Source organism: Micropterus salmoides, unplaced genomic scaffold, assembly GCF_014851395.1.
Source record: "Micropterus salmoides isolate LMB-PRFRI ecotype aquatic unplaced genomic scaffold, ASM1485139v1 Ms_hic_scaffold_10, whole genome shotgun sequence".
In the NCBI taxonomy this organism is placed as follows: Eukaryota; Metazoa; Chordata; class Actinopteri; order Centrarchiformes; family Centrarchidae; genus Micropterus; species Micropterus salmoides.
In genome coordinates, this window is record NW_024040041.1 from 12,186,688 (window position 1) to 12,201,712 (window position 15,025).

Sequence of the window (15,025 nt, forward strand, 5' to 3'; positions counted from 1 at the left end):
GAGCAGAGCGGGTGACAGGTGAACTAATCGAGTTGATGAAGTTACGTTACAGAACGCTGAAATAAAACCGTGTAGTTTTGTCGGGAGATGCAGTGACAGAAACCAGCGGTGAGAAAACTAGAAATCACTATGACGTTAGAAGACGCAGACACAGCGGATATTTTACTATCACCGATCAGGTAAAGCAACACTGAACACACCTTATAGACAGGGACGAGCGGCTAAGCTGTAAAGGAAAGAGGTGCGCTGGATTTATGAAACAAAACGAGTGTCGTTGTGAAACAGCACCCGGTGCTATTATCGTTTTATCTCTGGAAGCAGCTTCACACAAAAGCTGCAGTAGTCTCTCTACACTGTTTAGACCTGACCTTTCTTTTCTCCGTGAGATGGAGGAATTTAGAAAGTTGTGTGGCGCTGCATCAGGCCCCCAGCTGTTGTGCATGAATTATGCGTAAAATTCATCTAGCCAGAGGGTCCGATCACGAACAGTTCACAGCTTGCCGGTAGTAGGCCTACTACACAACCCATTGTAGGTACCGGTGAGGGAGTGGGTCGCTGGGGCGTACAGGGCCAGGGACAGGAGATCGCGGAGCGGCCGCCCGCCCTTCGGACGGTCGGTGATTGTTCCCTCTTGCTGGAGGAAGCCACACACTCCAGTCTAATTGAGCACTGTGCTATGTTGATGCGCTGCGCAAGTTTATATCATAATTTATATTTGGGCATGGGGTGTGTCAAGTCAGCTCAAGTCAAAAGGCTCAAGTCCAAGTGAAGTCATGAGTCATTGGTGCTAAAGTCAAAGTCGAGTCGCAAGTCTTCTTTGATTTTGTCAAGTCGAGTCTAAAGTCATCATTTTTGTGACTCAAGTCTGACTCGAGTCCACACCTTTGACTAATCAAGAATTGTCAAAGTGGTAAAACATTAACTAAGCACATACCACAAACACATCTTTTCACCACACAATACAAAGACAACAGAGGATGTTACCTTAATGGCCATCTCTGCTAGGAAGATCACAGTGAAAACGTAGTTGGACACACTCAGAAACACTCGCTCCTAAAGGCAAAAGTGAGATTAATTAATTTAGACATAGAAAGACAACAAAGACGAGTACAATGTTGAGGACCAAAAATTTTGTATTCACAACAGCACTTGTTCTCTCTGAATAGAGCAAGTACCAGCTGTTGCTTTATACAATTAGCCTCTTGCTTCAAGAGAGTAATTTACTGTGGATAGCTTCCAGCCAAATGTTGCTAGGTTAGTGAGTTTCATGTTGTTACACATTTTAACAATTTAAAAGAAAAAAAGGTCTGGAGGCTATAATTGTTTGTGTTTGCTATATTACCTGAAAATAAAGTAATTTAAAACATGGCAAGAGTAAAACATGGGTATGAACCACAGCGAGTGTAGAAAGTTGCATTCAATAATAAGGAAGTGTGTCAGTCCTAAAAGAGGGCCTAAAAAGCATCTCATTGTACAGTAAGTGAGGGTGAGTGTGGGTGTCTTACCGTGCTGTCAGGCTGTATAGCAGGTCTTTCCAGAGCGATGGTGATGCAGTTGAGGAAGATGAAAACCAGAACCACATGGTCGAACATCTTGTGAGAGATCACGCTTTGGCACCACGCACGTAATCTAAACACAAATGCAAACATACCGAGTCATCTATAAAATCTCTAAGGTCGGTTAAAGCTATCAAGCAAACAATTGGCGGTGAGAAAGCAGCAAAAAGAGAAGAAAAATGAGAGAGAGGAACCAAGTTCATTAAATAAAGTACTGAGAAGCACAGAAAATGAAAGAGTTTATGTGAGACTCACAGGCTCTCTGGAGAGAACAAATACAGCGTCCAGTCTTCATGCTCTTTGCACCAGCGGGGCTTCACGTTATCAAGCTCTTTTTTGATCCAGTTGCAGAAAGTACACTGCAGAGGTAAGAGGTCAAACATCAACATTATTGACCAAACAACCAACACTTTTTCCTTTGTTCATGACGTAAAATAATCCTCACTTTTATTGTCAGCTGTGAAGTCATTACTTTCATTACACAATCAACACCAAAGCCACAATCATTATTATCACATTCATGCTGTCACTGGACAGTAATTCTGATTGTGAACATGTAAAATGCCCAAGATTTTTACAAAAAACATTTCAGTTATGAGGCAATTGTACAATAGTCACACACAGAGTGGTAAGATTGTCTGTGGGATTAGTAGCAGCGTTTCTAAAGAGGAAATGAACCTTTGATCCTTTCTAAAAATGAACGGCTGCCCTAGCTAAACCAGATGTTGTACTCTAACTTCAGTATTCAAATTTTCAGTAGTCCTTTGTCATGCACCTGTAGCCACAGTAGCGAAAACAGTGGTTCCAAATGATAAAGATAACTAGTTAGTATTTGTAATTAGTATTTGTAAGTAATAATTAAAAACTTGTTTAATAAATGCTTGGCTATTATGTAAACAGTATGAAAGCCTGTGGAGTAAGACATGATCCCATATACACTGTAAATAGAACCAAATAAAAATACAATTCTTCAAATAATATTAAATTGCATATTGTATAACGTTGTTGAGTGTGTTTGACAGCAACAATAACTGAATTTACTTGCCCAATCAACAATTACACCATGCAATGTATTAAAAAAAAACAATGCATTGTTTAATTTGAGTTTCCACAGTATTGCTGATGTTAGCCTTTACACATTTAAATCTATGGGGGCACAATAAACAAGTGTTTTCTTGCATAAGTAGAGGTGGCGATAATTGGACCATAACAGGCGGACTCCCAGCTTAGATAATCTACAAGCTCAATAGAAAGTGTTGTGAAACTCATTAAAGTTTCTAATAAAACAAACACTGGAAAGCTTAGGTGAGCAGCTTCTGTACTTCAGGATTCTAATTAAAAACAGCCCAAAGTCAGGCCTCTCTGACGCTGCTTATTTGGCAGGCTGCCGCTTGTGTGAGTGTGCGTGCACCTGGGTGTGTCCTCTCAGTGTGTGTGTGTGTGTGTGTGTGTGTATAAACCAGATGAAAATAACCTGCTGCTCAGTTATCCTTGGAGCTAAAATCCATAATCCCTGACATGGACACACAGAGACCCATATGCATACACATGTCTCAGCTGGCACATCACATGCACACGGAATCATACTCTTGCAAGCGCACATGCAAACCCACACCCTCACATGCATACACTGGTAGAGGATCTGTTTTAAGCCCCTCGCATTCAGTGTGCCCAGGGAGAGGCCTTTTGTTTCAGTGGATTTCATGCCTTTATAAACACAATTTGGAGCCAATAAAACCATCAACACTGTCACAACAGAGGTCATCCAAAACCACAGAGGACTAAAACCTTCTCCAGTTCACACACACACATATATACAACCACACTGACAAGTTGTTTTGTACAAACTGAGCTTACTGCCCAAGCAAATCAATTACAGCTTGACAATTAGTGTCTCTCTAGGCCTTGCCATGTGAACACCAAACACACACACACACACACACACACACACACACACACACACTCTAATATCTCAAAGTAATAGAGAAACTAAGGGCAAAGAAGACAAAGAAGAATTGGGTTAGTAAAGACAGACACAGAGAAAACACAGAAATAAAATGTGTAAACAGAGTCCAATAGGCCAGATTAAGATATTCAAACATTAACACATAACAGAGCAAAACCAAGGGGTCTCAAGTGCTCAGCAAACACGTCACCAGGCCAATAAAACCCTAACAAATATTTTGCTCAGGCCTGTGTACATAACTGTAAAACAAGCCACCATGTCAATAAATATCTAATAAGATATCCAACGATATCATGCTGTAGACCTTTAGAAAGTGCTCAAAAACTGGCCGTAGAATGTTAGCTTGAAAGCTCATGATAACTTACGTCATCATCCATGTCGTCCTCAGGCGAGGAGTCTTCCTTGGGGTCAGAGTTCAAGTTGGGGTCATAGGTCAGGGTCCTCCCGTTACAGTCACTATACTCTGCTATTATAGAAGGACAGAGAGTAGACGCCTGCAGCAGCTCCAAGGACTCCAAGGGCCGTAGTCGGTTTTTTCCACTGGCCTCTCCCTTGTCCTCCCCACCATCTTCGTCCTCTCCTCCCTCCCCAGACAACAGGCTCTCCCTCTCTCCGCTGGTGTCTCTCCTCTTGAGGCTCGGCGCTCTTCCCAGGCTGTTCCAGCTGGAGCGACGGCTTCCCCATGAGCGGGGAGGAAGAGGGGAACGCCGGCCGGGACTTGAGAGGCTCTGGAGAGACAGGAAGTAGGGGGTAAGCATAGTCTGTGTTTCTGAATTAGAATAGTTTCAAAAAGAGCTACCTGGCCACTTTGCAGGGAAAACGTTACTGATGACATTATATAAAGCTGTTTGAAATAAACTTTCAGGAGTCTCTATCTATTCTGCAGTATTTTTTGGTGTCAGTTTCTTAGAATCAGGAACAACGACCTTCTTTCTTGAGATATTTTCCACAGGGGATCCACATTGTCCAGTGAGAAATTAAACCCAGACAAGGCATGAGCAAGAATTTCTGTTACTGATTGCTCCATTTTCCATAATTTTGTCTGTAACCCCCCACATGCTAGGTGGCTACTGGATCATATTTTATGCTCACCTTCGCAAAACATTTGCGGAGAGTGGCAAAAACGCATTGAGGACATCAGACGAGACAAATCACTGTGACACAGGCTGTTGTATCCTGGTCAATTGCAAGCACTGAAAGAATCAAGGTAAGTTGGTTTAAATATGCAGAGTTAGGGTTAGGCCCGCGAAATCCTGGAGGGACTGTTCAGAATCAGAATCAGAAGGAGCTTTATTGCCAAGTAGTGTTTTACACATACGAGGAATTTGCTTTGGTGATAAGGTGCTACACATAGACAAACATACAGTTGAATAAATTTAGAAATATATAAATATGGAATAATCAAATGCAAATTCCATCCATCCACTGATATCCCACATGTCTGTTGATGGTGTAAGGAAGCCGGAGCAGACGCCGACCTTCTTGCTGTGAGGCAACAGTGCAATCCACTAGGCCACCATGCAGACCCAAAGGCAAGTTATATAAGAATAGTAAAAGAATAGAGAAAATAATACAACTATTTGCAGAGAAAGAACAATATGTCAGATATTTACATGTGCATTACTGTGGTTTGTGTTGTGCAGATGTATTGCAACGAAAGAAAATATTGTGAACATAAATATAAAAATTTAAAACAACACTGATTAACAATTGACAACCAATATGTGCAATGTGCCAGGTTTTTGCATGATATGAAATGAAATGGAATAATATTTACACGTGCAGAGACATTTGTATTATTTGAAAGGAGGCGAGTGTCAGTGAGGGACCCGGGCCTTGTTAATAAGGCTAGATGTAGACGGGAAGAAGCTGTTTTTGTGGTTTTGGACCGCAGCCTCTTGCCAGAGGGGAGAGTCTGAAACAGTTTGTGTCCAGGGTGAGAGAGGTCAGCTGCAATCTTTCCTACTCGCCTCAGAGTCCTGGAGGCATACAGTTCCTGAATTAATGGAAGATTGCAGCCAGTCACCTTCTCTACAAAGCATCCTGCCCTTGTCCTTGGCAGTGGCAGCAGCGTACCAGATGGTGATGGAGGAGGTGAGGATGGACTCAATGATGGCGGTGTAGAAGCGCTCCATCATTGACTTTGGCAGGCTGAACTTCTTCAACTGTTGCAGGAAGTACATCCTCTGCTGGGCCTTCTTGGTGATGTTCAGCTCCCACTTGAAGTCGTGGGAGATGATTGATCACAACATCATGTTAGACAGACTGAGGCATTGGGTGGGGATCTCCGGTACTCCCTTACAATGGTTTTCATCCTACCTGTCAAATAGAAGTTATGTGTGTCTGTAAACAACTACTGTATGTCTCTTCGTTCTGTCCAGTTAAATATGGTGTGCCTCAGGGGTCGGTCTTAGGACCCATTTTGTTTTCCTTGTATCTGCTTCCCCTTGAACATATTATCCATAAACATGGCATTTCTTTTCATATGTATGCTGATGACACACAAATGTACTTGCCCGTCAGATCCACAGACCCTGGAATGCTGAGTTCACTTAACAACTGCCTTTGTGAAGTAAAAAAAATGGATGTCAAATAATACCCTAAAGCTGAACTCAGACAAAACAGAAATCCTGGTCATTGGGTCCAAGCCAGAGATGGGGACTAGAGTTAGAGACTCGGACTCGAGTGCGACTTAAGTCGCACACACAGTGACTTCAGACTCGACTTGAGACTCATCCTCAAAAGACTTCAGACTTGACTCGGACTCGAGGTGCGGGACTCGTGAATAATGTTTATTTTTAGGAAATGTGTGATGAGCTTGCTGTTATTCCCCTCCCTCCGTTACCTATAACCTGTATACGTATCTGCTGCGCGCGGCCGCACGTGAGAGAGGACAACAAACACCGGCAGATGCTACGCCATTCATCATAAACTTTGGCTTTAAAACTTCATAAAACAAACCAAACAAAGACGCGCTGAACGCAAATAGGTTAGTAACCTGTGGTGAGTAAACATGTTAAGCTCAGCATTGGCCACTCTGAGGAGGGAGGGAGGAGATGGTGGACTGGGGCTGAAGCTGAGCAGAGGAGTCACGGGGGATGGTGTCCGATTAACTCTCAAAGCGGCAGTAGAACTGGTTCAGCTTATTTGCCAGGCACTAGTGGTTGATGGAGTGGGGGGCTTTGGGTTTGTAGTGTGAGATCTGTCTGAACCCTCTCCAGACAGAAGTGACGTCGTTTGCAGAGAAATGGTGTAGTCTTTCTGAGTACATCGTTTAGCTTCTCGCAACTCCTTGCCAAAACTGTACATTAACGCCCTGTCCCCACTCCTATATGCCTCCTCCTTTTCCAACCTTAGCTGTCTGAGTTTGGCTTTAAACCAGGGTTTGTCATTGTTATAACTCACATTGGTGCGTGTTGGTATGCAGCTGTCCACAGAGAAATGTAGGACGTCACAGCCTCTGTAAACTCATCCAGACTGCTAGTAGCAGTCCTGAAAACATCCCAGTCAGTGCAGTCCAAACATGCCTAAAGATCCTCTTCAGCTTCACTGGTCCACTTCTTAGATGTCCTCACCACAGATTTATAGAGTTTTAGTTTCTGCCTGTATGCAGGAATCAGGTGGACCAAGAAGTGATCAGTTCGTCCCAGTAGAGCGTGGGGGCCGGCGTGATACGCACTGCTTACTGTGGTGTAGCAGTGATCCAAAGTGTTCCCCTATCTGGCTGGACACTTAATAAACTGTCTGTATTTGGGGAGTTCTTGGCTGAGGTTTCCTTTGTTAAAGTCAATAAGAACAATGACAAGGGAGTCTGGGTTTGTCTGCTCCACACACAGTATTCAGTAAGCCAGCATGCGCTGTGCGTCGTACACGTTGTCCTGCGGTAGAATGTAAACACCAACCAGAGGTTCACTGGTTTCCCTCTAGTGAAAGAGCTCTGGGAATCACGGCCGAAAACTGAATTAACACAAAAAAACAAAACAAAACAGAGAACACCTAACACCAAGGCAGCTATACACAGCGCCATCTTGAATCATGTTTAATGATTCATCAGTTCTAAAGTATTCCCACAATTTAAAAATCTGGCATTTTAGACCGCAACAATCACATAAAAGGCCTGTGAAATCCTGGAGGGACTGAAAAATAGGGCTACGTGAGATTTGCTCATTCTCAGTCCTCTGAGCAGAAGTTAGGGAATTTACACGCCCTTCATGATTTCCAGGTCAGTCCTTAGACTGAAACATTTAAAGCCACCTCTAAATTTACCTCATGAGACTTGAGTCATTGGTTCTTCAGGCCCTTTGTGGTTCTCTATTTGGGACAAGTGGGTCTGTTAACATGAAGTTTGTCTCATATGTCTGTCTGCTCCTTGCCTTTGCTTCTGTTAAGTAAGTGGGTTATATCCATGCTTAGTAGCAATTTTTTAAAAACAGTTTTTTTAGTTTGGTAGCAGCATTGGGGCATATAAGTTCATTTTGGAATGTTACACTTATCAAACTGCATATGAAATACCCTTTCAAGATATACTGTTTATGGCACCTGTATTTATTATTATATTATATTATTATTTTTACTAAAAGTTGGTTTGTGTATGGACTCCTAAACGGTTTTAGGGTACCTTTTTGCTCCATAAAGTGTTTGATATCACTCACCAGAGAACGCTGGTCATAGGCTAAAGGCTCCATGGAGGTGGAGCTTCCACGGCGAGACTCTGCATGACCAACTCCTGCCTCGGAAAAGCCCAGTCCCACCTCGCCATATTGAGGCACGCCTTCTCCATACGTCACCTCCTCTCCAAGGATAGACTCAGGCCCCAGAGAGCTCTTGGGAGTGGGCATGGGTGTGGCTGCCGTGCGCATGATTATGGGAGGAGCCATCGAGCCACGAGGGTCAACGTGACCGTTGGCTGTCATCATCAGAGAGTACATTTTTAGCTCTGTGGAGGAGGAGGTTGAATAAAGTCATTGTTATCATCATCATTTATTCAATCAGTAATTTTGTCACACTGTTTGTAATTAGTCAGTAATGAAACAATCAGAATTAATGACTTTAATCAAATGCTATTTAACCTACCTGTGTCTCTGAGCTGTTCTACTTTCTCATCCTCCTCAAAGTTGTCCGATTTCTTCTCATCATCTGACTCTGACCGATTAGCATCACCCTACAACACATACATACAACCGTGCAAGTCGGTATTTCTTTCCTATTTTCTTCTGAGTTTACCATCATGGAGAAGATTACAGGTACTATTTAAATGAAGTCAAGGAGCACAAGCACATTGAAGTGCGCTGAATTCACTGCTCAGAGGATATTTTCATGGGTGAACGCTCACTGTTCTCCAGGGGCACACATAATAACATGGTTGGATAAGGGAAAAAAATGATTATCTGAAATTATCAGGGGTGTTTTAGGGGCTGTTTACAATCTTCATTCTCTCATCCCCTTTAAAAGCAGTGATGCCTTACATGTGACAGTTTGGCAATTGCGAGTCCGGATCTGTGACCCTCAGATGGCTCCACTGGGACTTATTTAACAGCAAGGGAAAGCCCTCATATAGTGTCTGAGAGATGCTAAATTAACAACTGGACATTAATCTTTTCTCTGTTCTCCTGGCATTAGTGCTGTATTTGCTATAAAGCAACGTTTCTGTACAATTATATGTGTCAAATGGAGAATGTGTTACTAAAGTGAAACAAAGTCAAAAGACGAAGAAAAAGAAACATTTTGTTTATATTCTGCAAAACTTATTGAGCATATTGGAAATTAAGTGTCCCATTAAATTGAAAGTGATTTAATTAAATATTATGAAAAAAAAAAAACACTACAGTTGTTCTCACCTCAGCCTGGAAGCCCTCAACCAAGATCGCCACAAGTAAATTGAAGAGCACATAGTTGCCAAATGTCATGAGAGCAACAAAGTAGAGAGCTGCCCATGGAGAGGTGGAGGCCATGCCGTTATACAACACCACATTCCAGTCCTCTTGGGTAAGAATCTATAGATTGAATGAAACACAAACAGAGATTTAGGCATGGGGGTTTGACTCTACACTGTACTGTGGGGGTGGGGTGGGTGGAGGCAAAAATAGGCAAGGACAGAGCGAATGTCAGGTTTAAAGATGCATAATTTAAAAAACGAGAAACAAAGTAAGGGTCCACAGACATGAAGACATGGTGGGACAAAGGGACGGAAGAGGCCCAGAGGTTTAAGAAAAAATGCAGAGAAAAAGAGAGAAGGGGACACAGATGGAAAGGCAGGGCAAGAAATGGAGTCTGATTATATATAATATTAGCCTATGCAGATCTTGTGGGTTCTATGTGTTTTATAAAACTCAGTACTGAGCTACTTTTATTGCCATCATGCCACAATATTTCAACTTCATACATATGGGATTACTGTAAGTTGACAGGCAGAATCTATGTGGGCGTATGTTATGTGTGTGTGTGTGTGTGTGTGTGTGTGTGTGTGTTTACGTGTATATGTTTACGTGTGATGAAAGCATTTCAAAGTAGGACAGTGTTCGTGATGCAGTATGAAAGTTCACTCCGTCTCTGCCCACTCATAAACCGCTATGGCAGGAAGGCAATTCTCTCTGCAGTCTGTGTCAATGTGTGTATGCACATATGCATGTGTGCATCGATGTGCGTGTACTTTAGCTACTCCCCGGAAAAATATAGTGTGTGTGTAAAGCTTTCACATGACAGTGAGCTCTGGCTAAAACGCTTTTTCAGCATCTTACTCCCACACACACTCTCACACACCAAAGCGAGACAGTCCACTGCATTCTGTGTTCTACCTTTCTGCTGACGCATCCAGTACAGAAAAGAAGACTGGAGCAATTGAACAATATCTACCCATACAGGGGAGAGCAAAAAATAGAAATAATAGTGCAGAATTTGTCATTTCACATCGTTTGACTAATGGGCAGAACTTGGCAGCTACACACACACACACAAATACACACATACACATAAGCACACTCTAGGCTCAGTTTGGCATTTTGATTTCGGGTGGCCAAGTAGCACACATGGCTTATGTTGGGATAAAAATATACACACACTAACTGACTGCCCAGTTCATCTGTGACAAGTATAGTATACGAAGGATGTGATGCCATCTTTCCTACTGTCGTACATTTCCACTAATGTCAGTGGGTTCGGTGTTCTAATAAGAGGAACATGTTAGAGCTCTTGTTTTGATGGGAAGCCAGATACATATCTGTCTCACTGCAGGAAATTCCTCAGTTTGTACTACACTGACCGCGAAAGCCAAGTAGTTCTTCCTGCATCCATTCCTGCGACATCATTCCACGCATTTTCTCAAGAGGATATGGCCCTGGCATGCGCTGTAGGCCGACTGATCACCGCCAATCAAAGCTCAACATAACTGTCCGACCTGCAGCCTCTCCGCACACACGGATCGAAGTCAGCCAGCTAATCAGCAGACATTACCGACATTGACGACAACTACGCTCGACAACTACGTGGTGCAATAAAAACTTAGCAAGTAAAAAGCCAATACTTTACCAACACACCTGTTTAATAAGCATAAACACGCAAAATGCCATGTTGTAATCTGCTCAGTCTCTCATCCACAGCAGCTGTGTTTTGGTTTCACACAAGCACAGAGCTAATAGCTTATTGTTACAAACAAGCAAAAGTGAAAGCTGTCTGTCTTTAGTAACTGTTTAGCTTAGTTTGCCACGTAAATTAAATACTCAGCTGGTGGCTGAGACAGACCAGCCCTCCTCTCTACCAGCAGCACCAGAGGGAGGTGGAGAGGAGGGACTGAGTTGTTCATTCTTTCTAAACTTCACTCAGTATGTTGTCAGGAATATGATTTATTTTACTGACCTGTTAGATTTGTTTCCAGAGAGATATCAGTGACTTTGCTGTTGTAAATCCTGTTGCTGCTCTAGAAACAACATTTAGTTAATAAAAATGTTACATTCTTTTTTAAAATAATATAGGCCTATTCAATTATTTAGTAAAAAATAGGACTGATAAGATGATAAAGAACAGAACCAATAAGGATTACCAATACAAGTGTGTCATTAAAATCCAAATGATGCCAACTCGTGAGAAAATTTGAATCTGTAATTGAATAGCCCTGGTCTATAGTAATCATAGTAATATCTCTTCCTTGCGACAAAATGTACATTAAACTGAATGCAACATTGTAGACAATATTTTGTCCTTGTAATCCATGTTTCCTTTGCATGGATAGCATTTGGATATTGCTGAAAATGGTTCTGAGTCCCCCTCCTTAAAGGGTAAATTATTATCATAACAATTTAATAATGCATTGCATTTAAACAGCACTTTTCATACACAAAAATTTATGTTTTTGAATGTGCCACTCTGACAAAATAACTGGCGCCAGCCTGGCCTCCTTAATAAAATTAGTCTAGAACCGCCACTGGCTGAGAGCAAACAGCTACCGATGGTGCCTTTGCTCAAATTGCCCTTCAATGCCAACAGAAACTGAATCATTCTGCTGCAATTAATTTCAGTGTGGGCAGTTTATGTTGGATGCCAACCCACGAGTGTGCGTTTCTAACTTTGAAAGTTTTACTTTGCATTTGGACAGAGGTGGAGACCTTCTCAGGTCAAGAGGGCAGACGCTAAGAGGGCAGATGACCACTGAGCGTGTATCAATTCAGTGTATCACCAAAAAAACAGCTGTAGGCTAGAGTGGTAGTCCCACAGGCTTGTGTGATGTTGGACTAATGTCATAATACTTAGGGACAGTCAACACAAACTGTGTGAACCTCATTTGAATTTAACTAAATAACAAGAGTAGTAGGTAGGATGCTGTTTTTTTCATGTTGCTTTTTGTGGAAGTTACACCGCAGCGCCTGCTTAGCTAGTTGTGGTGTTATACGGAAGCCTGCTGGGTGGGGGTAGGCGTCAGAAGCCTGCACCAATGCTTCTTGGTACATGTAGGCACTACCAGGAGAACTCAGCTTTCTTGGTCAATAAAACAAACACTGAGGAACTGCTTCAACTGACTAAATTTATCATCACTGGACATCCACATAAAACATAGAAGAATTATTATTGATGATACATGAGAATAGCGGAGTAAAATCTTACATTCAAACTGTTTTAAAGGGTTAAAAACACCAAAGTCACGCAATAACACAAACTAATCGATCAAGGCAGCGGTAGACCAGAGAGTTCAAATTACAGTTTTTGTCAGGGGAGTCTAAGACAAAAATAATCTTACTATTTAAAAAAAAATCAGTGCAGTTCGGGAAATGAATGCGGATTATTAGCACAGTGTGAATTAAAAACAAACCTGGAATACAGTGACGATGGCCCAGAGTAGAGAGTCAAAGTTCTTGCGGTCAGGGATGGTGTCCCCATTCTCTGTTTCAAGACTGAATTTACAGCCAAACAAGTGCATACCCAGTATACTGCAGAAAAGAAGAATATGCAGTCATCATAATTTTAATGTATGCACTTTGTGGTTGATAATACCAATATAATGAGAGAATATCTCAGATAGACAGATTGGGAAGAAGGATTTGTGGGCATACCTGAAAGTGAAGATGAAAAGCATCAGCAGCATGCAGAAGGTGGCCACATTGTCCATGGTCTTCATGAGCACTACCAGTTGTCTCCTCAGGGCAGGCAGGAAGCGAACCAGCTTCAGAACCCGCAGGAGACGAAATGTTCGCAGGACTGACAACCCTCCGTCTGCTTGACCAATTATCTCCCACACACTGAAAACAACAAAAAACTAATTTGTATGAAACCTGCAGTGCGGAAATTTTGTCTCCCCCTTCTGACAGAGAGAGTAATTACACAACAATGTCGACGTGCTTATGATGTATGCATAGGCTGTGCCATACTGAGCTGCTGCTGTCACCACTGTTGGTCCCCCCTTCAGCTCTGGCAAACCAATCATTGCTCGCTGGCATAAAACACATCACTACTAGTTTGCCAGCACAGGAATGCCACCACAGACACCATACACAAGGCAGTGATAGGCTTAATTAGCATTGTGTGAACTTGTTTGGCAAGGGCTTGAATGTAACCAACCTCGATTTATATGCAAGTCAGCCCTTACACTTTAATACACTATTGGACAATTTAAAAGGTTGTATTTGACTGTCTAAATTAAGCATACATCTATAAAAATGATTCTGTTTGATTTGGAAGAGATTCAGCTTGAGTAAATCTGGAGTAATTATAAAGGTAATTCCCCTTCAGTATCACAAGTAACATGACCACACATATCAAAAGGTCCCCTGATCCAGTACGAGCTCTATCAAACTAAAGGAAAGCCACACAGCGGACCCCGGCTCAAGAATCTACTGCGGCAGCAAGCAAAGCTGCTCCTGTGTGTGTGTCAATCTAAGCTATTAAAGATAAGTAAAGATAAGCAAAGATGGATGCTGCAGCAGTAAACCTTACACTCGAAACCCAATGACTGACATGCTGGAGACGGGGGGGGCTCTGAATCCAAGCCAAAGCTACACTGACTGGAGCCATGGTTTTAGTGTCTTTGCATTGAATTATAAATAACAAAGAGCAAGCTGCATGGATTAACATTACCTGATGATAACAATGATGCTGTCGAATATGTTGTATGGGTTCCTGATGTATCCGAACAAACCAAAGGCCAGCAGCATGAAACCCATCTCCAGGACAAACATACTGGTGAAAACGATGTTACTGATCTCTAACACATCAGTCAACTCTTCAGGCTGGGGGGAGAGAAGAGGGAGACAAAAGGAAGAGAAAAGAAGAGAGAGATGGGGAAAGAAAGAAAGTTAGTTAATATCTTCACTCTATTATCCCAGAGCTGTAAAACCTGTTTGGTCTTAGTGGCCCTGAGCCGAGACATTTTCAATCAAGTTCAAAGCTGCAGTCAGGCCTAATCAATTAAATGGTACCAACAGCACCAATCCATTACTGTTGATCTACTCCACTTTCCTCACAGTAGTCAGTGATCCAGCCAGATGTACCTGAGGCCCTCTCATAAAGCATGTAGTCAAGTCTTTCATGGAAAACACAGCAGTTTTGTGCACTGGAAAATGCATTGTAGGGCCACATCCTTGATTTTTCTTTAAATAAATGGTTTGCTGTAGCTCCATCAGTGATCTAAATGTGCTGATTTGCATCAAAAGTTGTGACTTTAGGTTCACTTTCCTTCATGTCAACATCCATCCATTCATCCTATAGCTGGCTATACTGCAATAACTAACTGGACGCTGAAATCTCTTATCTACCACCAGCACTTACACTAAATGCTCACTAATAGTCCCTCTCTTCTACTTGTCCTAGCTTATCTGACAAGCTTTGTGCAGTCCTAACATTCACAATGATGAATGAATGAATGAATAATTATGATCCCCAGGAGACTGAATCATTCTAAACTATAAATTCTCACATGCTATAGTGCGCCTACCAATTTGTAAAGCCCTTCAGCCTGTGATCCAGAATATTATTCGCATTAAGTCTCATTAAAACTAATTGTGGTTCTTTTTATGTGGTG

General features: G+C 42.2%; 1 protein-coding gene across 1 annotated transcript in view; it reads right to left on the bottom strand.

Moving 5' to 3' along the window:
• The window catches only part of cacna1ha (calcium channel, voltage-dependent, T type, alpha 1H subunit a), a 126,905-nt gene that overhangs the window by 27,531 nt on the left and 84,349 nt on the right, over positions 1-15,025 (bottom strand). Inside the window, exons 13-22 of the mRNA XM_038696460.1 lie at positions 14,083-14,234; positions 13,062-13,247; positions 12,821-12,938; positions 9,360-9,515; positions 8,596-8,683; positions 8,175-8,458; positions 3,888-4,250; positions 1,812-1,915; positions 1,506-1,629; positions 985-1,053 (exon numbers count right to left, since the gene is read on the bottom strand). Coding sequence (XP_038552388.1) covers positions 985-1,053; positions 1,506-1,629; positions 1,812-1,915; positions 3,888-4,250; positions 8,175-8,458; positions 8,596-8,683; positions 9,360-9,515; positions 12,821-12,938; positions 13,062-13,247; positions 14,083-14,234 — 1,644 coding nt within the window. The remainder of the gene's footprint in view (positions 1-984; positions 1,054-1,505; positions 1,630-1,811; positions 1,916-3,887; positions 4,251-8,174; positions 8,459-8,595; positions 8,684-9,359; positions 9,516-12,820; positions 12,939-13,061; positions 13,248-14,082; positions 14,235-15,025) is intronic.